Source organism: Acanthopagrus latus, chromosome 19 (genome assembly GCF_904848185.1).
Source record: "Acanthopagrus latus isolate v.2019 chromosome 19, fAcaLat1.1, whole genome shotgun sequence".
NCBI classification, from domain to species: Eukaryota; Metazoa; Chordata; class Actinopteri; order Spariformes; family Sparidae; genus Acanthopagrus; species Acanthopagrus latus.
Genome location: NC_051057.1, coordinates 16,707,554 through 16,733,735, shown reverse-complemented (window position 1 = coordinate 16,733,735; position 26,182 = coordinate 16,707,554). Strand labels below are relative to the sequence as shown.

At 44.2% G+C, this 26,182-nt stretch overlaps 1 protein-coding gene across 2 annotated transcripts in view; it reads left to right on the top strand.

The window, feature by feature from the left end:
* The window catches only part of malrd1 (MAM and LDL receptor class A domain containing 1), a 50,203-nt gene extending 24,771 nt beyond the window's left edge, over positions 1-25,432 (top strand). The window contains exons 19-33 of one of the 2 annotated variants that reach the window (XM_037078609.1): positions 2,551-2,796; positions 3,692-3,849; positions 9,161-9,341; positions 12,046-12,174; positions 12,289-12,450; positions 15,174-15,331; positions 16,126-16,324; positions 16,939-17,217; positions 17,747-17,872; positions 18,861-18,927; positions 22,988-23,079; positions 23,174-23,291; positions 23,384-23,444; positions 24,844-24,951; positions 25,052-25,432. In XM_037078609.1, coding sequence (XP_036934504.1) covers positions 2,551-2,796; positions 3,692-3,849; positions 9,161-9,341; positions 12,046-12,174; positions 12,289-12,450; positions 15,174-15,331; positions 16,126-16,324; positions 16,939-17,217; positions 17,747-17,872; positions 18,861-18,927; positions 22,988-23,079; positions 23,174-23,291; positions 23,384-23,444; positions 24,844-24,951; positions 25,052-25,153 — 2,186 coding nt within the window. In that variant the 3' untranslated portion in view covers positions 25,154-25,432. The remainder of the gene's footprint in view (positions 1-2,550; positions 2,797-3,691; positions 3,850-9,160; positions 9,342-12,045; positions 12,175-12,288; positions 12,451-15,173; positions 15,332-16,125; positions 16,325-16,938; positions 17,218-17,746; positions 17,873-18,860; positions 18,928-22,987; positions 23,080-23,173; positions 23,292-23,383; positions 23,445-24,843; positions 24,952-25,051) is intronic. The other variant, XM_037078610.1, reaches the window with a different exon arrangement.
* Positions 25,433-26,182: the final 750 nt, after the last annotated feature.

Genomic DNA, 26,182 nt, shown 5'->3' with positions numbered 1-26,182 from the left:
GTTACGTAGTTAGCTCAGTTAGCTGTGTAGCTAGTCCTGGGGTCCTGCTGGGGCTAGCTGGTTAGCATGCTAACCATGATAACTCTGCAGTCACCACCAGAGCCAGTGATTTAAAAACACATCGATCAATCCTTGCTCACTATAACCCCAATGCTGAAACATCTAACATCACTTGGATTGTTAAAAAAAAAAAATCTTGTGCCTAATAAAGAGGCCACTCAGTGTATATCAGAATGACAAAAAGCCATTACTCTAACAGATACATGAAGCCAGCACACCTACTAGTCCACTTCTCTGTCCTCCTCTTATCATCTGTGGTCTCTGAGCTCATAATTTCAATTTAATCTTCAATCTGACGGCTGTGAATTTGACATGATCTGATCACAAAGCACTTTCTGTGTATGAGGTCAACTTATCAGACATGCCGCAAGAGAAATGTGGTTTCAGTGCCATCTCTGTAAATGGAATATTATGCAACAGAGGCGTATGAAGATGAGCAGATACTACTTATGGCACCAATGCTGTCATTAGATTATCATTAGAGAAGAAAGCAGGTGTTTTGGAGTCAGAGCAGCGGACCTCTAGACCATCACAGCCCACAGTAAAACCTGACCAGCTGGACCGCCCCGGGGGGAGGAGAGTCAGAATAAAAGCCATGTTAATCCAGCTTGGTTTGAGGCTGCTCCCGGCTAATGTGCAGTCAAAAGGAAGAGGAAATTGACAGAGTGGGCCGGCCAAACACTGTGAAATCAGAGACTGATTTCTCCACCGCAACATCGCCGATCAAGCTGTTGCACTCGACGGGTGGACCGCGTTCTGAGCCGACAGAACGCAGGACTACAGCGGGACCCGGAGACGTGGACTCTGTGTTTTGTAACATCGATGCTCAGTGCTCACACACTGTCAAAGTTGACAGACAGTGTTTTCCCCGATGTGGAACTTTTGATAGACATTATTACCGTCTTGTCTGAGCTGTTTACATTCACCCTCAGCCAGATTAGTTTGCAAACATTAATTTTGCTGCGCCAACCTCTGTTGTAGAATGATGAATAAATTACCTTGTATGTTGAAGAAGCGGAGGTGAAATGCAGCAGGTAAACAGCAAAGCTTCAGTTTCATTCATGGACGATTAAAGAGAACAGGAGGAATTCTGATGTTAATGAAATAGAAACACGTCAGATATCAGAAAAAAAGGCAATGTAGTGGAATACAGGATAACTTGCTTTACATTATCAGTCAGACCTTTAATTAAAGAAGTTGTAATGTGGATCTGGAGCTGTATCTTTGCACCAGGGTGGCTGACATACTGTACAAGTACAGTGTGACACCCTGGTGTGAAGGTCACATTGCAAACAGCAATGCAGAGCCCCGAATTATCCATGTAACAAGATATGTCGTGGAATTAATGAGGACTAATGAATGAGCCTACACTCGCACAGTAGCAGCTGAAGAACTGCATGCGTAAAGAGATATAATTAGCCTCTTTCATCCACGTACAGCTTCGGGACCTGCTCCCATCAGGTGGCGAGGCAGCCGGGCTTCACAGTCGGGAGCCGTGGCTTCCTGGCTTCCTATGTGCCTTTGTTGGGGCACATTGCTTCTGGTCCTGCGCATCTGAAGAGGAACAAAGGATTAGGAGGGACTTATACCCCTTTCTCTCTTTTACTTACAGGGACCACCCCTCCTCATCATGCCTCACCTCCCTCTCTAACGCTCCCCAAAGCTGAGCACTGACCCTGCTGGAATGCCTGGCGCCCGAAAAGAAGCAGATTCCAGCCCCCCTCCAGCACCGCCACCCCATTATACACTGATTTGGGCTTATAGCCCCATGCGCCTTTGTCCTCTTAAGCTTCTTAAAGAGACCCTGATGCTACATGCAGATGGTCTCCCCACTCTTGAGTTGACTTCTTATGATCTGAAGCTAATAGTGACCTCTTTGGTGCTGTTAAATCCAGTGAAGCACACAGTAGATGCTCTACTGAAAAAAAGAAAAAAAAAACAGTATCTATTGCAATTTCCAAGCCTTAAAGGAATAGTGTGACAGTTCTGGAACGATGCTTATTTGCTTAGTTGCAGACACTTAGGGAAGAAGATACCACTCGCACTTTGTTAGTAAGAAGCTCCCAGTTCAGTTTTACATTAAATGTCGTATAACGGTCACCTGAAATGATTATGAGCTGACTGCGATGTCAGGAGGTGGAGGGGAGACTGGTTGAGGCACAGCTGGATAGGCTGCTGGTCAAGATGGTGTTTCAATGTTTGTTAGTGTGAAACCACTGGATATTTTTCACGAGACGCCAACAAAACCAGGTATTTTGAGCCAAAACATGACCGTTTCAGAGGCCTAAGTGGTTGTCATGCCTCAGCCCAACCAGATTATACAGTAAGCACAGCACAACACAAAATTGAAAAAACGAAACTGAGAAACAAGGTTGCAACATAAAGAAATGATTTCCTTATGTTATCACTGTAAAACATGTCGGGGAAACAAACACGAGGAGTTAGAGTGATATTTAATGTGTGTGTGTGTGTGTGTGTCTTGTTTTCCAGGCTCCTGTCCTTCAGGCTTCCTGCCTTGTGAAAATGGCCGGTGTTTCACTCCGGGGCAGAGCTGCGACTTCACAGATGACTGTGGCGATGGCACTGATGAAAGGGATTGTGGCACTTCCTGCTCCTTTGAGAGCGGTTGCTGTGGCTGGAAGAGCTCTCGGGCGGATAATTTTGATTGGACGCTGGGGACGGGATCTATTAAAAGATTACGGCCTCCGTATGATCACACGCTGATGGATGAAACTGGTATGTGACAGTCCAGTAAGTCGTGAAAGCGTTGTTAACTCTAGGTTTCTCATTAAAAGGCGCGCTCCGTACTGTTCTAGCCTCCTCTTTGAGTTTCCATCGTATAATCAAACATTTTGAACAGGTGCGCCTGCACTTGTGGCTGGTTTTGTATAATCAGAAACCGAGCTGGCTTTAAAATGTCCACCTGTGAAACCTGAAATGCTGCGGTAGCTCTCCACAATGTTTAATTCATGCTTTGGCCACTTCAGTAGCAAAATCAATGAGCTACTTCTCAGTGTGTGAATGTACAGCAGGTGAGCCTTCAGGTGATTGATGCAGGACTCTCCGGGCTGTGATCCCATTATAGAATGCACTTGGTGCGAGGCGGTACACATGAATAAATAAACACGTGCACATTTACATACAAAAGGCTCTAACGGAGCATCTGAAAGTTATAATCCTTAAGACTCCTTTTTGTTCCATTGCTCACCTGCAAAAACTTAAAAATGATCTGCTGAAGAACTTGCTTTAACTGTTAGTTATAACTGCTATGATGGCACGTGCATCTTGTTTCCTGTGAGTCTTTTGAGTTAAAGGCACAGTATGTAATTTGTCTCAAACAAAACAAAACAAAAGACATAAGTAACGTGGGATTGTGGAAGTCATCATTGATGAGCCACCGGCATTGTTGAAGAAAATCCATCTACACGACTTTGGTAGAAATATTGTGGCAGTGAGATATTTTGGGATGTGTCAGAAGTTACTCCTTGACCCCTCGCCCGCCGAACCACGCTGCTCATGACCTTGGTGTGACTGGTCAGTGGCTGCGAGGGGTGGCCGCACAAAAATCTTTGCTCTCTGCCTCCTCGCTGCTCCTCTCCTCCATCACGTCTATTCTGTCTCCTCCCCTCAGGTCACTTTGTCTACCTGGAAGCGACACCGGTTGGACTCAAAGGCGACAAAGCTCATCTCAGGAGCTCTGTGTTGAAAGAGTCGAGCGCCATCTGCAAGCTCTCCTTCTGGTACTACATTTCCCACATGGCCACAGGAACAATCCGCCTGCTGATTAAGGTAAACCATCTCTAACTCTTTGCTATGCTAAGAGATGATGATGATGATGATGAACCCCCTCCGCCACTCTCTACCGAGAGAGAGAGAGAGAGAGATATGCTCGCTCTCATTTAGAAATGAAGCCTGATTATGTTAAATCATGTTAATGTAGACAGTAATCTTGTCATGTTAGCGCTGCAGTCTGGTGGTCTCTGTAATTTGGTAAAAAAGGGAGGTGAGGCTGTCAATCACTCTGTTGTGCTTTTGATCGATGAGGGGCGGAGGTGAGTGATGGCGGTCACACCTCGGCCCACAGAGCCCCCCCACCCCACCATCTGGCTGCCAGTCCTCAAGGCTTCTTGCTTGTTAGGCACTCAGCCATCTAGTTTGTGCATGCATGGTTGACTTTGAGGGATTAAGATTTCCCGCCCGCAGCTTTGCTAGCATTGAAATTCTGCTGTGATTTACCCTGCCTCCATCCTGTGGTCCGCGTGCTCTCGTTCAACTCTGTCGAGTACGACATACTCAAGGTCAAGGTGCAGGGGTGGGTTTCATTTCTTCCGAGGGTGTGTGTGATTGTGCAGATTTCCTCTCAGGAAAATGCGGAGCACGTGCGGGCGACTGTTAGCGCGTCCTTGTGTGCGCCGCAGAAACTGCTTTATGCCTTTTTGGAAAAACAGGTCAGCGAGTTATCATGTAAATTTCACAAACAGCGAGAGGTAATGTCCCACCTCGCGCAATTTGCATATCATTACTCTCACAGAAATGACACTGACACCGTTTGAGGCTGCAGCAGCCAAAATGTAAAAAGGGTTCATGCAGGGACTGTTTTCAGGAGAGAAAATCTGACTCATGTTTCAGTAAGTAAAACCTCCATCTGTACCTTAAACTGAATTATGAATTAAAGGGTAAGTCTGTATTTTTCTCACTTTCAACAAATGCAATGAAGAGACAAATAAACAGTTCAAAGTGGTCTACAGGTGACCAGACCAGCATAGTTTACGACCGGCTTCCTGCACAGCACAGGAGTTCACAGAGCCCCTTTGGTAGACTTTTCCTGCGAATGTTCATTAGTGCCGCGTCTCATATACAGCTCACATACCTGTGGATGTACATGTACATGAATTTAATTACTCCTCCTCCTCACTGTTCTATTGATTTCACATTCGAGCCTGAAGCAGACAGGATTGCGCCGCTCTTAGAAATTCAAATCGCGGGATTTTTCCCAGTCTCTCAGTCAACCCCACTGGCTATTTGATTGATTGTGTGACTCTGTGAGAGGCGGCGGATGATGAATGCATGCAGACTGTTTTACATGGAAAATGTAAAGTTTGGCCTTTTAAAGGAAGGTGAGCTATCGACATGAAAATGAGGTTGGCGGAATCAGTCAGACGCAGACGGAGGGCGGTGAGTTCAGAGGTCGGCGTATATAACTCCAGGCATCGACTTTGGGTGTGTGTGCGTGTGTTGTCTGATCTCGTGTGTGTGCCTCGGTTCAGCTTTATGTCCCCGTAGTCTCCCATGACACATAAATGATGTTAAGTGCATGTATGACCTAGAAGGTTCAAAGTCGTTAGCACTCAAAGATTATTGCTTTGTGGTGTAATTTACAACATTATAGCGTCTTTATAGCCCCGGCGCTGCCTTGAGTCAAATCAGCTACATGAATACAAACATGAAACACACACACACACACACACACACTCTCTCTCACACACTCTGCGAGAAATCACAGTGTCAACACAGTGTGAGCCGTCTTTAAAGGTTGATTGAAGAACAAAGGCAGTTATGGTAATGACTCCGGAGACTTTCGGTGGGCAGCAGAGTCACAGAGTGGGAGGGAGGGGATTATATTTACCTGGCGAGTGTTCCCCTCTGTGAAGTCCACGAGGCGCTCGACAGCCTTCTTCTGTTTATATCAGCGGCCCTGTGAACTGAAGAAGAGTCGTTACTCATCTTGCTGATAACTGTTCTCAGCAGCAGGTGGACTGAACATGCAGGCGAGGACTGGACGGAGGCAGGCAGGCAGGCAGGGAGGGTCTGGCAGCGAACCAGGAGGGTGGTGCGGCAGACGATTTTTAGAAACCCGCTTGCGTGCGATGTCTGCATAATGTGCAGTCTGATGATGTGTTATTTGATGTATCTGACTCTGCATGTGATGAAAGGAGATCCACCTGGTGTTTTTATGAGAGTCACTCCCAGAGCAAAAGAGGCATATTTGGTGTTTCATGCTGTCTCAGTTTGAACTTTAAGACTATTATCAGGAGCAAGCTGGGGTGTCAGGAGCCAGGGATTGTTTTAAAATGAAACAGAAAGCTTGAAACGGCAAATGTGCCTCTTCTTGTTCTCGTAGTAAAACTCTTTTAGACTGCGTGTGGTGATCACAAAGGTTGGGACTATAAAATTAAATTCATGATTAATTTGTTGAAAACTTTAGAAACTTACCTTGGACTTTGACATGAATTTTGATGGACAATGAAAATATAGGATAGCAGAAAATTGAAAGTACAACTACTTCAAACTTGTACCTTGCATAAATGTACTAAGTGGCTGATAAACACCTGTCAGTCAGCCAAAGACGGGATGTTCTAGCCCCACAGAATATCACATGACTAAGATAATAACGGGACGTGTTCTTGATTTTCTTGGTGTATTTCATCACCTGAGTGTTGTCACGTTCCTTAACTAAGCAGCGACTGAGCAGAAAAAAAAGTGGTTGCACTCTGAAAATTGAAGGTGAGTCGACGGAGAGAGAGACAGCTGCCAGCAGCTCCATAAAACAAACAAAAAAAAAAATCCATGAATACAAATTGGATTCCAGCTCAGTGGAACATTCAGGATGCGGTTAAGACGTAGGGGGGTTTAACATTTACTGTAAAACAAGCATTTTGTTATGATTATAACTTTCTTCCTCCTTTGTCGGCCTCTTGACTGTCACCAGGGGAAAATATAAAGGACATGATGAAAATGTATATCCGCTCCTCACTATGGGCAAACTGAAGTTATGGTCGCATTGTCTTGACTGCGAGCTCCGGAAGCGAACCATCGCACAGATGGAATAAATACCACCCAGACATCAAGCGTGAGCCATGTATGCCAGTATCATGCACTCGTCAGTCGCTCCGAGGCTTCTTTTATGGATCGAGCCTTTAGTCCATGACATAAATCTGGATAAGTCCTGCTGTAACGCTGCCTATTAATCTGCGCTCTACTCTCGCAGTAACAAGATTATTTCAAGCCAGGGCTCCACTGGCGTAAAGCAGAGGAGACAGGCTGTGCATGCCTCACCCAAGGGTGCATTTTAATAGGCTTTCAAACTGCGGAGTAGGATGTGACATTGCTTGTCCTCTGGTTTTGAGTACATCAGACCAGGTCTCTTTTACTGCAGTCGAGCCTCTGGCCACGACTTCAAGTACAGTAAGTTTGATGCCGTACGTACCTGGAGAATTCCCTGTTTTTACCTGTTCATCTGCATCGTGCAGAACGTCTGAGATTGATTCTCACCATGACACTGTCCTGAAACTGAATTAATGATGTGACGTTATAGACCTGCAGTCACCTTTAAAAGGACCCCGAGGTCGAGGAATCCATCATGAATTATTGCAGAGTTACACCGGTCTTGATATCACACTCATGAACGTCGGGAGAACGGGTTGTTAAATCTCTTCTTTCCTCCATTAAACAGTCCGTGGTTTAACTAGGCAGGGCCTCTCCATGTTGACCCGACGCTGAAGTTGATATTAACAATCACTACAATCTCCTCAGGCGTGACACAAGATGGATGTAATTTAGATGCAAAGACGTCTGAATCCATATCATCTCCTCTGGATTGCCCAATTGTTAAAAGACGCGTGTGACACATCAAGGACAGAAATATTCTACATTTCTCTCACTGTCAAATCCCATGAAAACCGCTCAGAGTCGACAACTTTCTAGCTCTTCTTTCAGCACTTTCTGACTTCCTTACCCTGTTGGTGGTACTCAGGCCCCTTAATTCCAACCTTGAAGGTATCATGGGAGGCAATTTACATGTATAGCCCATGTGTAAACAGATTATAATGTGACTTAAAAACTTTAAACCTTCCTCGACTTTCTGTGAAGCCCATAACAGTCAGTGAAATGATTTCCATGATGTAAATGAAATCCAGTAAATTAGTGCATTATGTTGAGGCCCATTTTCAGCTGTGGATTAATACACATTTGGCACACAGCTGCATGTTTACAGCTGCAGGATCACGCATGTTGGATCGACTCCAAAATCAGTGTAAGAGTCTCATTATCTTATTTTAATAGTTTTTGGCACAGAGGAATAAGATCTATCAGGCTTTGGATACATGGGTTTTAGAAGGATCAAGTCATTTTTAGAGTAATGTAAAATATCACCAGTCTAATCCTTTTATGCTTTTTGTTTAGTCTTATGCTTTGTTTCATGCTTTTGTAAATCTGCTCTACTGTTGACTGAAGCCAGTGCTGCAGAAAGGATGATATTAGTGTCACAGTTTGCACTCAAATCAATCTTCCTTTATTCCCTTTTATCCTTTCTTTTTGAAAAGGATTTGTCTGAATGGTCTCAAATTCAATGATCCTTGATAGATTTATATATGCAACCTCCATGCTGTTGTTAAAATTTAATAAAGGACATGGAAGAAGAGTTAACTTTACAAGTAACCATTTCTTCCGCCCTCACCACCAGCTCTGCCCTGCTTCCTGGCGTCCTCGAGTCAAAACAGCGTCATCTTTAATACGATGCGATACGACTTTGTAAATGTCCCATTCGTGCGCCTGACATGACATTACAAAAAGAGGCCGTCTCGTAACACAATCATACATTAAACCCCTCTCAAAGTCTCATCCGTTGTTTCAGAGCTGTATTAGACATGATTTAGTGCCCGGCTCGTACCATGGGAAAAGACGGAGAGGACTTACAGAGGAATACACATCGGTCTGTCTTTTAATACGTTCCACATGTGGCATGAGAGAGAGCCCATTACCATAACTCAGGGAGAGCACGCTTTCATTCTCAATAGCAGGTCCCAAGGCAGGGGAACTTATTACTACAATGTTATGCTAATGAGACTTTAATGACTCCCCTTAGATGGATCTCAGCAGTAGCACTCATGCCAAAAGTGAATTTCACCTCATTTTAACTTCGAGCTCTTCTTCTCTTGATTTGTGGCTCAATTGAAACTTAAAGTTTGATGTATATGTTTCTGACCAACAATCGCTGCCGCAGCTTTGAATCCGATTTGATACTCTTGCCGATGATATTAGAGTTGATGTGGAGAGCAGAAATGGCATTTTATTTTTTTGTCAACGCTGCTCTTCCCCGCAGACGGAGAACGAGTTGCGGGAGGTGTGGAACAAAACAGGGCATCAAGGGAACTACTGGAACCGTGCGGAGATCCCCCTGAGGAAGCTGAGGAACTTCGAGGTGATATTTGAGGGGATCCGCTCGAGGGACGTGAGCGGAGGAGCCGCCTTGGACGACCTGGAGTTCGTAGACTGTTCCCCAAGTAGGTGGTGTTAACAGCGCGCACATTTTGTATGAAGTGTGCGTGTTGTGTCTTTGGACTGAAATGAAAAATATACACAAGTGACAACGACCGACAAAAATAGTCAGAAAACTAAATCACACTACGACTGTTTCTCAGGTAAACTCAGTCGTACAATTTTTAATTCCCACATAACAGCTTCCCTCAGATGTGGTATTACCTCCACCATGTTTTCACCCTTCTTTTGTAGTTTGGTTGGTTTGTCAGCAGGATTACACAAAAACTACTGACTGGATTTCCATGAAACTTGGTTGGAGGATGGGTCTCAGTCCAGAATGGACCCAGTTTACTTTTGGTGTGAATTCAGATAAAGAGACAGATACAGAAGTCGTTTTATTTCTCTTTAACATAACATATGTTAAGGTTAAAAACTGTAGGTAGGTGGTATTTATGAATGAGTACAATATGATGCAGATCCTAGATTTAGTGATCTTAAATGTTTTTTTTTCAGTATATGATGTTTTGTGATGTTTTCATGTATCTTTTTTTTAACAAAGCAGGTCAAGGTCCTTTATACATGGATACTGTGACAATATCAAAATGCTCCATCCACCGACTAATGTACCGACTAATGCACGCAGCCCGTATCCAGGCTTCAAACCAATCATCAGGATTTCTGTAAGGTCGTGAAGTAAAAAATAGACAGTCATTGCCTTCAGCGGGAGAGCCAAGGTAGAAACATAGAGCTGCATGCTCAGGCTTGTGAGAGCTGACCAATCAGAGCAGACTGGGTTTTTTGTAAAGCCTTTGTCTTGGAGTCAAAAACACTTGTGTCGAGCTGAGGAACCTGCTAGCACGGCTCTGTTCAAAAATATGCTCAAGAGCACATTGAAAACCTTTCTTATTACATGGTTTATCTTATCTTGGCTTCCTGTTTTCTGTCTCTGAGCTAAGCTAGGCTAACGCCCACTGGCTGTAGCTTCTTCATTGCTGCACAGATATGAGAGTTGTCCATCTTGTCATCCAGCTCTCTCAAAAAAGAAAAACAGTGGATAAATGAGTTTAACAGAGAGTCAAACTGGTCCATTTGTCGGGTATTGCGGAATCTAAACTTTCTTTCGACACCCACAGCTGCGAGGAAATGCCCAAACAGTGACTCAGTCCCACACCTTGCGGCGCTTTAATCAAGGAGGTGTTGAAAATGTAGTGGGTATGGGGAAGATGGGACACGTCTTGAATTTTCATTGTTCCCAAATCGAGCACTGGAGTGGAAAATTGTTTTTAAAGCCAAAAACCTCACCACCTGGCAAAGTAATCACAGAGCCGCTGGTATTCAACAAGCTCATATGTGGAGGTGCAGAGTGGCAGGGCAAATCTAACGTCCCGCTTCTTTGATTTTAAGGCAACTTCACTAAACTTTGGATAGTTACAAGAAATGTTCAGTCTTTCATATCTAACTTTTCTGTAAGTTTCATATTTAAACTCGTCTTTGAAGATTACTGAACCCGTAAATTGACTGTTTTTGTGAATGCAAGGACGAATGGTCAAAGAAATACGCTTACAATCGATGTAATCCCCTTTAAATCCAGGGTTTCTCCTCACTATGATTACTTATTCAGGTGAACATCAGTAAGCGTGGCGTGAAAATGGATCTGAACCTTTCAGACAGATATTACATAATGTGAATTAAACAACACCAGACCTCTCCCCCGCTCTCCTCTGTCCCTCTTTCCTTTTTTTTTTTTATCAAATACACTTCGAATCATCTTCGCAAGCAAGTTATAGATACGCTGTGAAATTATTTTATGATCTTTTTAACTGATAGTTTGGGCTGTGAAATTGATTCTGCCACTGGCACGCTCAGAATGTGAGCAGAGAGAACGAGAGAACGAGAGAGAGGGAGAGAGAGAGAGGGAGAGAGAGAGAGAGGGAGAGAGAGAGAGAGAGAGAGAGAGAGAGAGAGAGAGAGAGAGGGAGAGGGTGTGTGTTTGAGGAGAGAGTCTGATTCTCTGTGCGATGACCCGTCGCTGACGGACGCCGTTTGATGTTGACGTCGGAGGCAGATGTTTCGCATTAAACGGGACCTGGCACAAGGCTGGACACCATGTGGGATGTTTCCTGGCTCAGCCTGACACATAAATATACAAACATTCTTACACAGGGAGACGTAAATACAGGCGGAGATGTCCGTCCTAAACGAAATGACACTGATGCACAACTTCCATCAACTTAAAAAGGCACGCGAAGACTTCGGCTGATCCGGTGATGGTTTTAACCCGGCTGACCTCCTGGAAACGACGCTCCGCTCTCTCCTCGTTTCAGTCATCGCTTAATGTCCCCGACCTTTGAAGTTTACCAGAGCGCACACACACACACATACACACACACACACACACACATAATGCAGTTATACGTGCCGTCTGCGCTCCACCTGATCTCTTTTCCTTCCTCCCTGGCCTGTCTCAAACAAGGCGGAGCTGCAGAAATGAGGCTTTGAGTTCTCTGACAGCGCCGTCGTCTGCTTTTGTTTACCGTCTTCTCTACACAGGACAGGAAGGCTTTAATGGGACACAGTTGTTCATTGCAGCATTTTCCCAGATCCATCTGAAGGAAGAGGGGAACATGGTTTCCTGTCCAAAAAAAAAAAAGATTAAATTGCTCATAATTGCATGTCCCTCAAATCTCTTCTGAGGTGTGTGTGTGTGTGTGTGTGTGTGTGTTTTAGATATTGTCGAGCCGGTCAGCTGTCCCGCGGTCACAGACTTTGTGTGTCGCAGTGGCCACTGCATCGAGTCCCACCTGGTGTGTGACAGCAAGGCCGACTGCGCTGATGAATCGGATGAGATGGACTGTGGTGAGTGGAAATGAGAAATGGGTTTTCCCCGGAACCGGTGGAATGGATCCCTCTCATTGTGGAGCAATAAAAACTTTGAACTCCTCGTTTCTTTCATCTCTCTCCCCCTCGCAGAGCACATCTTCGGCTTGCCAGGCGCTTGTAGTTTCAACATGGACGAATCCGAGTGGGAGGAGAGCTGCCAGCTCACTCAGGACGCCGATGACGACTTTGATTGGAGGATCGGCCGATGGACTGAGACACCGGGAGCTGGACCTCACGCCGACCACAGTCCCGGTCAGTATCCACTCTGCTGCTCACTCTGTCGCCCAGGAATGAGATAAATATCATCAATCAATCAGTCAACCATTGTTTATCCCCATGAGACTCATTTATAGTAATGAGTCATGCAGAATAAAGAAAAGGAATTGAGAATAGCAAGGAGCGGGACTGACAAAGTAAAGGCAATCCCACAGTGAACTGGTAACAAGCCATAAAAATGTTTGCTTTATGTTGGATAATTTGACAAAAATTGTAATAATCCACCTGTTGGATGACATTCAGTTACATAAAAACACTGAAACATTGCAATTATGATATAGCGTACGTAATCTATTAACCTCGTGTACGTGTGATCATCCAGTATTTCTTCTTTTCTCTGCTCTACTTGTTGTGCTTTTTTGCACTTCTCGCTCTGTTTACAGCAGTACCAATAAAGCCCAATCTGGTTCTGATTCGGGTTTTATTGACATTTAACTGAAATTACGATTTTTCACAAACCTCAATCAAAGTGCTTTTTGTTCCCTAAATCCTAACCGCAGTATATGAATAATCCCCTCAGGTCTTAATTACAAGTGGCAAGTTTTTGTTTTTGTTTTTTAATTGTGGTACACAGGAGAGTTTTTCCGACCTCTGACCTCTTCATGCCACCACATTTCCACTAAGCGTCCTGTTTGTGTTCAAAACTCAGTGCGTGTGCTTTTATTGAAAGATTAATAACGCTGTCAAAATAAAAACTGTATCAAAATTAGGAACAAAGGCGTCCTGCGCCCCTCTGATGTCCTCCATGTTTTTCAGCTCACACTCAGCTCAGTGCAGCGCCTTTGATTACAGCTTGACAGCTGGGGAGCCGGAGCCTCCGACAGGCGTGTGAAGGCAGGGTTAATAAAACATCCTGATCAATGTCAGCCTGAGTCAAGATGAGCTTAACAGCATTGGACCTGTTGTTTATCTTGTGTACAGTCATGCTGCTGTATCAGAACATGATATCTGCCACCGATTAATTAAAAATGAGGGATGAAGGATGAATCGCCTCGTTGGTGCTGAGGCTACAGTCATCTTTACAGGGCAACGTAAATCTGCATTTCCACATGATCTGTAATTTGCATTCATTAGATATCGTTTTGTACGTTGGCTGTCTGTATTTCTTCTGTTTGTTGTCTGGCTCGAAATTACTCTTGACATTTGGAGGACGACCTTGATAAACAAACGATAGCAGCGTGACAATAATAAAGGGAGAAAAAAAAATCAAATTACAGTTTTGTATAGAAGTTAATCTGTCTCACAAAAGTACAACTACTGCAGAGCCACGATCAAGGACAAAACTGAATCCATCCGTTTTGTTTATGTCTGCTTCCCCTGTGAGATCATGTCAGAAGGCTCACATGCCTCGCTGCAGAGGCATGAAGCCAGAGTGGTGTTTGCTGTATATTCAGTATTTATTTTTACTGAACCTGTTGCATGTCCTAATTGCACAATTTAAAGTAATTGACACTTTTTGGGTCTTAACAAGTCATCCGTTTATTGCACATCTGTCTGTAAATAATCGCTAATTGCAGCATTATGCTGTGTTCAGTGGCAGTGTTGGAGGTTGGAATTTCCTAGTTGAAACCTCCAACCACAAAGCGGTCGAGGTGCAAGAGGCCAAAAGTAAACAGAAATCTTTGCTGACTGTCACTAAATTAAGTCTCATGTCTGTGTGCACACAAATAAATCCTCAGCAGTGCAGCTTCCTCGCATTGTAAATGAAACAGAGGAGAAAAAAAGCACATGTGGTGACAGATGATACATTTTATTTTGCAGCACATAAACTTTTAAACGCCTTTTACAAATACTGTAGTCTGCAAACACCATACGCCCTTCCCACGGGTGCTGCTACTGAGTGATGTCAGAAAACTGCCATTGGACCTTTTCCTGTAAGAACGTAGTTGTGTTTAAACTAGACGTACTGATGTTGTGTTGGTGATGTTGGACTGGAGGGCCGCGGGTCTATTATCCTCCAACATTTTTTGTAAATTGACCATAAACCTGAGCACAAAGCAGCTTTTCTTTCATTTTTGCGGTGCACTCAGTGAACCGTCCCGGTCTACACTGTAGCTGCCAGTGGAATAACACCCACTTCTGATTGGCTGGTTGAGTTTATCGATCTGAGAGATGGATCTGGACGCCGGACTCTGTGTCATAGAATGAACTTGTGATCTCACTCCAGAGCGGATCAATAAACCGTCTGTAACAAAGGGACTGGAGGTGCACATGACATCACTTAGCTGGATGATGGAGCAACATGTGTGAGCACGGGAGGCGGCTTTAATCTGAATGAATGCACAGTGTCTGATTTTTATTCTCTGGAGAAGAAGAAGCCAGTGTTGTGAGTGGGAGCACTGTGGATTGTGAGGGCCTCAAATCCCCTTTAACTCATGTGGAAAACTCCCACTTTGTTCTGGCCTCACTCGGATGCCGTCTCATCTCCGAAACCCAGCCGAGCTGAAGAAGCTCTCTGCAGATTTTAGCTGCGGGCTACAACATTTCACGACAGCACAAATACTTTCTTCTGCCCAAATATCATGTATATTGGAACCGAGAGAGGAACGTTATTCCTTTTCCCGCAGAAAAAGATGAAATTGGATGGCTGAGGAGGGGTTCAGCTGTGGATATTCTGCCCTCAAATATCACTTATACGTTACATAAATGTAGTACAAATGCGACAGTTCTGTGCTTGTGCTGTATTATTATCTCCAAAGGTGGTGGAGGGAGCTTCTTGTACATACACTCAGCTACTCAGAGGGAGGGCGACATCGCCAGGGTGACAACCAGGAGTCCGTTTCCTGCCAGTATCGGCCAGTGTCACCTGCGCTTCTGGTTCTACATGCACGGCTCCGACAGGATGGGAACACTGAAGGTGATTAAAACTTGAGCCACATCTCCATAAATAATTCTAACAAGTCTGTCTGTGCGCACATCAAGCTTCCGAACATGCTTTTCTTACCGTCAGATGATCCATCACAGTCAACCTGAAGGCCTAATTTGTTTTTGTCAGAGATTTCTTCCCTATTCCACAGAGCATCTCACTACATTACACTTTGCTTACTGTCACTCACCCGATACCCACAGGAAGAACATGAAAGTATCCCTGCCAGGAAATAATCCATCAAAGCACGTCACCTCGCAAACTTGATTATCATATCCGTCTTTTCATGTCTTTTTTAAGGTGTCTTTGTTAGCTGGGCTAATTTCGAGGCAACAAACAATCAGCAAATGTTTAGAAAATAAAGTAATGAGCTACGACGTGCACTGAAAAATAGCACAAAAAAACAACATGCAGCTGTACACTCGATATTCATAAACGTGCTATCGTTTAAAATGACACCAGTGTTCTTCGTCATTGTGCTGTTTTAAACTTAATTATGTTTAAAGTGTCACATTTGACACATTACAGAGTATTTAAAGGTCTTGAGAAGTACTTCTACATACATGGAAAAAGTAGTTTAAAGCCTTTTGTGGCTCCAGAGGAAGTAACCTGATAACTTGCCTCCAGTGATGTCACTCAGTGCACTGTGGGTAATGAAGGCACCAGGTTTTGAAAAGAAGAATGTGTGGAATTAAAAAGAAAAAGGAGATGTCTCTGATTCTGCTGAGTAGATGCAACCATTCTTTCATGGATATGATATAATGTCGTTTTCTGCACCTCACCAGGTCTACACTGTTGGACCGAGCGGCACCAGTCTGCTGATGTGGGCAGCCACTGGAAACCACGGTAACCAGTGGACATATGCTAATGTCATCCTGTCGAACATGGCACCTTTCAGGGTGACCTTCCAGGCCGAGGCGGGCGGGGACGTGTGGACGGACATCGCCCTGGATGACATCTCCTACACCGCGGAGTGTATGGAAGGTAAAAGTTTCGTCTCTGGTCTCTTTTTCTGTCCTTGCGCTTCATTTTAACTCTCTTGTTTTTTTCGTCAGTTCCCCTCCTTTCAGCGCTGACTCTCATTTTTCATGCAACTTTTTTTCCATCGTTCACCCTCTCCTATTTCCTCTTTTTCCACATATTTCTGTCCACCCAGCATCCGTGCTCCCCCTGCTCCGTTTCCATATAAATTGTGTGGACCCACGGGGAGAGTGTAGTGAGTTAATGGAGCCTGTTGCCCTGTAGGTCCATATAAATTCAGTGTGGAGACTGGGTCAGCGCTGAGGGAATGGCACAGAGGGCAATGGGGGGGAAAAGCAATTACATTTATATTGTGTTGTTTCCTCACTCCCACCCCGACATTCTCCTTCCACCCCTGAATCGCGTCCTCAGCTAACTTTCTGAGGGAGCGGCTCTTGCGATTTCGGACAGACCGCCAGCATAACTCTCTTTCCTCAAAAGAACCCTCTTACATTTCCCTCTGAGGGATGCTGGCTGTGTGCGAAGTGAATCGATAAAAGAGGATTTAAGGTGTGCTAAGCTCTCTGCATGAATGTGTAATCATGTGCATGTGTCTTCCCTGTGATATGTCACCTCAGGACCAGTGACTCCGCAGCCTCTCACCTGTGCTGTGGACCAGTACCAGTGTATGTACTCCTTTCAGTGTATCCCGGAGAACTGGAGGTGTGATGGAGAGCTGGATTGTGCCGACCAGTCTGACGAGGAGTTTTGCCCCGCTGTGGTGCCTGGTACCGTTCCTCCTCAGCTCAGCTGCCCTGTTGGACATTACCAGTGTCTAAACAACACCTGCCTCCCCTCGTTACTGCGCTGCGACGGCGTCCCAGATTGTCCTGATGGAGAGGATGAGTACGGCTGCTGTGAGTATATTTTTGACTGGCGCCAGTACACGTGCAGTGTTTGGGCTGTGATACTGGTCTGGATCTTTATATTTAAAAGCCATCCAGTCAAAAACGGTCTCCACTCTTTGTATAAAACAATGTTACCACCTGATATTTGTATTCGTATTATTATTTTGATCTTTATGATCTGCTTCGCTGTGATTGATCATCCGGTTTTTGTCGCTCTCCCCTTTTTTAATCCTCCACCATTGGTTTTCAGTCGAAACTAAAATACCCCTTCTGTTTAGGACTAACGTTAGCCTGTTAGAGAACCTAACATTAATTCATGCTTGTTGGAGAACGCTGATGCAGCCACAACAGTTGTAGACACAGACAGAAGTGAATATTGGTGGAAGAACTGGCACATTTCTTGCACCAGAACTTCTCTTCTCCCATTTGTGTCATACACACAGTGATCCATGAAATACACCTCTCAAACGCCTCTACATATTTTACCAATTTCCCCCCGTCTCTGCCTTTCTTTTTTTTTTTTTTTTCTCTCCTCCAGCTCTGCTGCAGTGTGATCCAGGGGAACTGGTGTGTGAAGGTTCGCCTGTTTGTATCCCACTCCAGAATCGCTGTGACCGCTCTGCCGACTGTCTGCCTTTTCACTCTGATGAGTCCAGCTGCCATGGTAACATGCTTTTACTTACCGTCTCCTTTTGAGCCTTCTGCCATCAAGCACAGTCAATTTTTATGATTCCCCCGACCTTGAAGCTCAAAAGGCACACTGGTTTTAGAGGCACCCTGACCCTCTGCCTCAGCATAGTCTGATTTCCATCTGTGCTGCTCACTCCCGATCAGGTTCGTTTCGTTCTTTCACTGCTTTGACTTCAGTTATTATCACATTCAGCTTAAATATGTTTCTCCATCTCAGTTAAGAAATACCTTCCAGCCGGATGGAACGCTGTGTTTGTTTAGAAAAAGACAGGATTTTGTTTGAATATATAGATTTTCCTATTTATACATAGCATTCTCTCCTGAGTCACCCCTCAGCTTTGACTCAAGTGTTGCCAAAACGACATTTATGCCTGCTCATTTGCAGCCTTCGCAGTGACTCCCAGGACATTTTCAAGTCTGGCTGTTTAGTCTTCAAAGCACACCTCGACGGTTACAGCGAGCTGCCAAAATCCATTAAAACTTCTGCTTTCCTGCCTTCTTCAGGAATGAGACCAAACCGCACATTTAGCCTGCCAAGCCAAAGTCACTTTATCAAGGCTGTGCAGAGCGTCAGGGTTTCATAATGGTGTTTTCAAACATGATGGTTATTTAACAGGCAACCCTGATAACCCTCACACAACCTTTTTGGAGGGAGGAAGATTTGTCATCAGATGTACAGCAAGGAGGAAGATGTGCTAAAGTGGCTCTCTGCAGAGGTTAATGGATGACGCTCGACAAGTGCTGCGTTTCCTCCGGCAACATAATTCACCGATTTCATGTTCTTCTGTCGGAGCTGCAACATGCCTCTGTTTCCTGTCAGGAGAACAGATAAACCGATGATGGCGGCTGACACAGAACGAGCGCAGAGGAAAAGCTTTGGAGGTTTTTCTTTTGTGTGTGTGTGTGTGTGTGTTTTCTCTAAAATATTCAGTCGTCAGTTTCTTTTTCTTGGGATTTTCCAGAGTGTCCTCGTCTGTATTGCCTGGATCGTGGCTCATGCCTTGTGGGGAGACACGGGCCTGTCTGCAAGTAAGCTCGACTTCCCTCCACACAGACAAACACATTCTGAAAAGCGCACGCCCAGGGCTGTCAAAAGTAAAGATGTTGAAATGTTACTTTAGCAAACATGGAAGACAGCCGTCTGAATAATAATCGATTAAAAATGTTTCTGATATCTGATATTAAATTTAGTTAAATATGAGTAAAAGTAAAAAATAAGTATATTTACTGGTATATGTAAGCTGTAAACTATACGGAGGACTGAAACTGACACAGTCAAAAGTACATAAATAGAGAATCGCCTCTGTATTCGATTACTTTGTTTTAATTCGGTCTATTTAGATATTCCCCCTTAACATTTTGCAAGATTATACATAAAGTTTCCATGAACACATTTAAAAATGAGTAACTAATAGAGAAAATGGTAAAAACAAACGGAAGAGTAAATGAAAACGATCAAAAAAAGAAATAAGATTAAGATACAATTGAAAACTTATTTGTTTAGACATTTATTACTTTTGATTTTGGCAGTTTCAGTCTTGAATAATACTATGGGTTGACAAATTACTGGTTCAGTGTTAGTGAGGTTTTGTTTATTTATCCAATTTCTGAGTAAATGCATATATTTAATTAAAAATGTTCTACTTTGGTCACCAAACTAAACTTTAGTAACTGGTAATTAAAGAAATGAAATCGATTTACTTATAAGTACAACATTGGCCTCCAAAATGCAGCACAGTGGAAGTGTAAAGTCGAAGAAAATGGAGCTACTCAAGTAAACCTCTTTAAGTGGAGAACTTGAGTAAATGTACTTGCACACACCTACACACTCATGCACAAACAGAGATAAGTGTCACGTCTGCTCTTCGCACTCCTCCTCCCATCCTTTATCGCTCTTTGTGAGACTTAAAACATGGAAATCCCATCAGTCTTGTTTCTTTCCTTGGAAAGAGACACGCTCCATGAAGCATGTGGGAATCTGCTTATCCCCCGCAGCTTAACCAGGGTGGTTCTGCCTTCATTTATCCACCAGCACAGGGTTTCCTGGGAATCTCTGACGGATTCTCCTGGTCAATATTTAAATACCCCCCCCCACAGCTACCGATGGTCTTAGTGGGTTGACCACAAAAAACTCACACATCAGATAAATCTGCTCGGAGGCCGTCGTGTTGGCATAGTGGAAACACACTGGAGACAGACACAATCGTTTTTTTTTTTTTTTTTTTTTTTAAGGCTCATGAATCTAGTTGTTTCTGCCTCGGCAGCTTGGAATGTCTGCAATGAGATATTTTATCCTAAAAGTAAAAATGCAATTACGAGACTCGCTGCTGGATCTGCTAACATCATTATGCTCCAGCGGATCCTCGATGAGAGATTCACATTTCTCCATCCTCTTGTCAGACGGTTGCTTCTTCCACAGGCCGGATGTGAATTGTACCGCGGGCGAGACTATTGTTTACTAAAGTCACATAACTGACTGCACACTGTGTCCAAAATGCAATCAGAGTGTTGTATTATTGAATATGCAATCCCACTGAAAACGGAGGAACTGCCAGGAAAAAATGTTCAGACTCAGCCAGCTGAAAATTAAATCCCACATTTTCTTGTCTGCTACTGCAAACATATCCATCCCCATCTTTGCATAATTCATGATAACACTGATAGTTCTCTGTCTGCGAAGATTGAGAACTTGTTTCCAGCCAATCAGAGTGCTTCATTTTAAACCCCATCTGCATAAAACAGTGATGAAACGTTCCTTGCATGGCAACTAAATCATGAATGTAGACTCTGACAAGACGGATGTCAGGTGTTTCCCAGTGACCACTTGTTGCATTGTAGCATAAAATTGCTCATAGACCACTGTGACATCTTTAATACTGTTTTCTGATTTGATTTAGTGAGGTTATTTTTTGGTAAAACCTCCCTCAAGCCCTGAAAAGTGATTTAAAAATGTGTGAGCGTGCCAGAACTGGTGGTCGGGGGCCAGGGAGAGAAACACTACTCCTCATATTCAGTGGCCACATAACCAGGAAGTAAACTTTTTTGCTATCCTATTGGGCTCGATAGACGCTTTGCTTCTTATCTCTAGTGTTCACGTGTCCTCATGAATCCATCTTGCCAGGCTTGAAGTTATGCACTTACATCTCATCCACAGCAGGTTGGGGAGCTGCTGATGAGGTTCAGTCAGGTGTGCTGACAGGCAAGCAAGGTGGCTGTTCGAAAAACAGCAATGGCGGCTCCTCAAGAGGTTAGCGTAGCTGCTGTAGCATCTGTTATGTCAGAGCTGGCGAGTATTTCTTCATTGAAAGAAGAACAAAGAACAACGATGAAGGCTTTTCTCAACATAAAACATGTTTTCTTCTATCTCGACTGGTTTCAGTTAGTTTGATTTACTAAATTGGCCCCACTGATGGAAGCGCTCTCTTCCTGTCAGAGTCACCCAGAGATAGTCGGTGATAGTCAGGTGGTTCAGCCGAGTATTTTTTTGGAAAGGGCCTGCGACTTTCCAAACAGTGTCCCAGGACGCATTTTTAGATAAGCATCAGGTCATAATGTCGCTGTTCTATCACAGGAAGCCGCTACGGCTGTTGATGCTAAGCTATCGATCCTCTAGTTACCCTGCCAGAGCTCAGCCTGCCTGCTGCTGTCAATCAAAAACAGACACACCCCTTCAGCCACTGCGTCAAAAAAGGAGAACTGAAGACCTTTTTTATGATTTTTTTTTTTTTGACACTGGTATTGAATTATTATTATTTTTTTAAATTGCATTATTTTGGTTGGCTAAAAGAAAATGTGTTTCCAGTGTAGAGATCGCGTCTCTGCACTGTGCAGATATCTCACCGCTGCCTGTCCCTCGCTCTCATTCTTCATTCAGCCTCCTTGTGTGATTTTTATTCATCGTCCCGTCCAACATTCCCCGATGCAGCCACCACCGCTGCCTCCTCTCATTATGTAACAGGACTTCACCGCCGCCATTCACTGAACAGTGTGGTAGGGAGCTTCTGTAGCTGTTCCAGCATTGATAACAGCCCTGCTGTACCAGAACCAGAGGCCAGCATTGGAGGGCACCTCTGGCTCAGTATTTACATCACGTTCCTCCAGTCTGCTGAGCAGGACCCACCGGGGAACCAGGCCAGGGACCGCCCACTGCCATCGCCGGACCATCACACAATATATAAACCCTGATCCCCTCTGAATGATAATGACTCTTCGCTGAGAGCTGAGTGTTTCGTATTAGAAGGTCAATGTTGCTCAGAAATCAAGCTGATACTGAACAGATGTTGAGTTGGAGCAGAGTCTCCGTCCGGGAGAAGAGGAACATACTTTTCTCTCTAAAAGCTGCAGCTCAGGAGACAGAACCAGACTGCAGTTAGTCTGTGTTTCCATGCTGGATATCCTGCAGCTAAATCTGGTCCATTTGTCTAGATAGTGATGTTTTGTTTTTTTTCTATGGTTTTTTTTAAATGTTGAGAGAATAGCGATGTCACAGAAATTGTGATTTGTCCTCCTGTCTGTTTCAGTTTATTATTTTGTTTCACTTTTACCCTTTTACTCAAAACTGAAAGGATTAAAACAATTTTTATTCTGTATTTTTCTTCTTGTCGTACTTCAGATGCATTTCACAGGACTCGACTCCCGCCAACCTGAGCCAGCTGTAACACTTTAACACCTCGACTATGTGCTGCGATCGAGAGCGTGTGAAAATAATTTGCACATGAGAGTCCAAGCTATTAAAAGTGACACATAAATTGTTGAAAGGTCTGGCTTCTGCTCCCCATGTTGGTGGTAATGCCAACCAGACTAATCCTACTTTTAAAAAATAATAATAATATGGCGTAACATCAAGTTTAGTACTTAATTCATACATGACGGTGGTGCTGAAGAAGAGCTTAAATGACAGGGCTCAGAAAACAATACTTTCCATTTTCTTGTGTAAGGTCATCCCTCCAAAAAAGAGGCACAGATGTAAACTTAAAAGTAATATCCTCAATAACTGGGCACTGTAGTTTTTACTCAAACAGGAATAAGTGCATTATGTTTGGAACTACTTCCAGGTCCTTACCATCACTTTACTGTTTCCTGATCACAGGTGTAATCCGGGATGGACAGGCAACCGCTGCCACGTGAAAGAGAAGCCGTCTCTGTCCACCTTGACACCCACACCAGAGGACATACAGCTGGGTAATAAAGACCTGCACCTCCCTGCTTGTCTCTGTTAAGCCGTCTCCCCTGAGTTTATTTGCATACCTTGTTAATGTCTCTGCGGTTCACCAAGGGGACGTTCTCTCCTGTCTAGACTCTGTGTACGTCGGCATCGCCATCGGACTGCTGCTGCTCGTGGCCGGAGTCGCCGTCTGCCTTCTGGCTTTATGCAAGCAAAGATGTTTGTCCATGTGAGTCCTGGCCACAATAATGACACTGCGGCTTGTTTAACTGATGGTCGGTAACGATGATTACGAGTGTGCTCTCTCCGCTGGCTCCACAGAAAGTCCAACACGATGGACCACAGCGAGATGGATAACCCGGCGTTCGACTGGAGAGCAGAGGTCAGCGCACAAAAAAAACACCATCCAATCAGTCACGAGCGAACATTCGGTTTCTCAGCTGTACAAATCAGATTTTTCTTACATCTGTGAAACATTTATTCAATAAGTGGATGTAACATTAGAGGAGGTCAGGAGGTGATCGCCTCGGCCTTTCTGCTAGATTAGATTTTTGATTTAGGATTATTGATTTTGTGGTCCGGGCGTGTTCATTTGTGTGTTCTCTGTGTGTGTCTACAGGCTGTGGGCGCAATAACTGAACCAAATAGTCTGTTCTGAATGCAAAACCACAAACTACAAACGACACAAGATGACAACACTTTTATCAGCAGTTGTGCAAAAATGAAGAGATGATTTTGGACTGGATTTTATTTTTATTACAAGAGTGCAGTGGCAAAAGAAGATCCTTTACTTGAACTAGCTGTAGACAGAGTTCACAGTATAATGGCTGGAGGTTAATATTAAGATTTTGTTAAGTTTGGTTCTCTATAAAGATCTAAGCATCTTCCTGGATACTCAGTTCATCACAAACATGTAGCTTTTTCCAAAAACTTGACGGGATTGCGTCTAATTCGCCTTTTGCCTGACAATCAGACGGACGCATGTTCCCAGTTACCTCGGCACAGTGCTTGTGTGAGCGTATTGAGTCACCGTCCTCCAGTTCACAGTCGTGTCCGCCATCTGTTTACTTTGTTTATCCGTTGTTATTCCTGCCATCGCTGAGAGAGAAGATGAAACAATCACAGTTGTTCCATTTGGATAATGGCTCTCCTTCGCGTGCATTTATGAGCGCGTGTCTCTGAAACTGACCCGACAACTCTGAGACACACACACACATACACACACACTCACACACACACACCAGTCTCTGTCTGTGTGGATGTGCAGCGAGTGTCATTTAGTAATAAAAGTGAGAGTGATGTTGAGAGCCACAACTGTTGCGACTGCTGATGGAGATTGTTGTGGATTCGGCGGTGCTGTGTGAGCGTGGGATTAGATTTAGCCTCGTGCTGCTGTTGGTGCTATTTCAGGAAAGAACATTATTGCAATACGTGTTTTACAACTGTCAACATGTGTGATGTATAGACTACTTTCTCGGTCTATATCTGTTGTGGTATGTCTGAACATGCGGCTGCCGGGTGGACGCTGCTATAAATAGAGGCGCGTAGGTGTGAAGCGGTATCTCCACAGCCCAGACACATCCACTTCTAACAGGGCAGCCGAAACAGTCTGTGATTAGTCCACCTCTGGAAGATGATGAAATGTTTTATGGAGGTTAGAGGTGTAATTATGGACGCGTGACGGGTCAATTTGATTTTAATTGCGGCTGCATTTCACGCGCTCTCGCACACTGAGGCTCGTCTAATTTTAAGCCAGTGTACATGACTTTCTTTCCCCTCAGCTCCCGTCCCTGCGTGAAGGGCCAGTCGGTTGTGCCAGACACAACCCAGAGGGGAGCGATGTTCCGGGGCTTTCTGTCAGCGTCTACCCCTGGAGGAGGGAAGTGGAGGTAAGGTGTCTCTTTCCTCGGCCTTTGGGGCTTCACTCCTAATTATCTGTGCAGGAGTCAGCGATGTGATGCATGTCTCTTTGTGTGTTTTGCTCCACAGCTGACTTCGGCCTGGAAGGATGCCAAGCTGTCCTTCGCCAACCCGTTGTACAATTACCCCCCCGGTGATAATGGCGCTGACTGCAGAAGCTCCGAAGCATAAAAACGATGGACTTTACATATTGACTCTGCAGTAGATGGGGGTCGAACAGTGCGTAAACATCCTCGATGAGCTTGTCTTGACCCGCTGAGGTGCCAAGCCGGGCGGATATGATGCAAAGAGTGGAAGAAAGTTTGCAAGGAAGCATTTGAATGTCAATTCTGATGTTGCTGTTGTGATCTGGCTGCACTATAGCCCATGATTGTTGAGTTGGGGACAAATTGTGCCCACATGAATGCCAATAAATTTTGTTTAAATAACGCCTTAAAGAGGTGAAAACAACAAAGTTTTGTTCTTCCACATATCAAAATCAGTTCAGATGAAACTGCAAAGACATGCTGCCAAACAAGAAGCTGACAGGCGGTGTATTAACCCTCACACTAAATATTGCCATTACCAGCACCCCACTAAAATGTCTGTCTGGGTCTCCCCCAAAAACAGCTGGTGGCTGGATGTCATGCGAGTGACTGATGCCTCTCCTCTTCACTGTAGAGGAAGAGTAACTTTAACGAAAAAATACCCACTTCTTAAAATAGAGAAGATCCTGCACTCTTCCGCTTCAGCATAAAAATTTAAACATTCTACTGACGTTCTGCTCTCTAAAATTCAGTCAGAATTGTTTGAAATACTCTTGAGGACGATCCAGAAGGTCAGAAACGTCAGCAGAATGAATAAACCGTGATGCTGAGCAAGAGGAGAGTGTCGGGTCTTCTTCTTCTAAGTGACACTTTGTGTGAATATCTTCTCCGATACCCAAGCACACCTTTAATAGTAATAGTTAGATGAGAAGATTGATTCCAGTCTCACATCTATACTGTTAATATGAAGCTACAGCCAGGAGTCAGATAGTTTAGCTGAGTATAAAGAGGAGAAGCAGGGTAAACAGACCAAACTCTCCTCCCAGCGACTCCAAAGCTCACAAAATAAATCTGTTATGTCCCAGATTAGTTCTTGGCCAGGAGCAGCAATTACCTGACGATGTTTCCCACGATTCCAGTCTTTATGTTATATTACGCTAACCAGCTGTAGCCT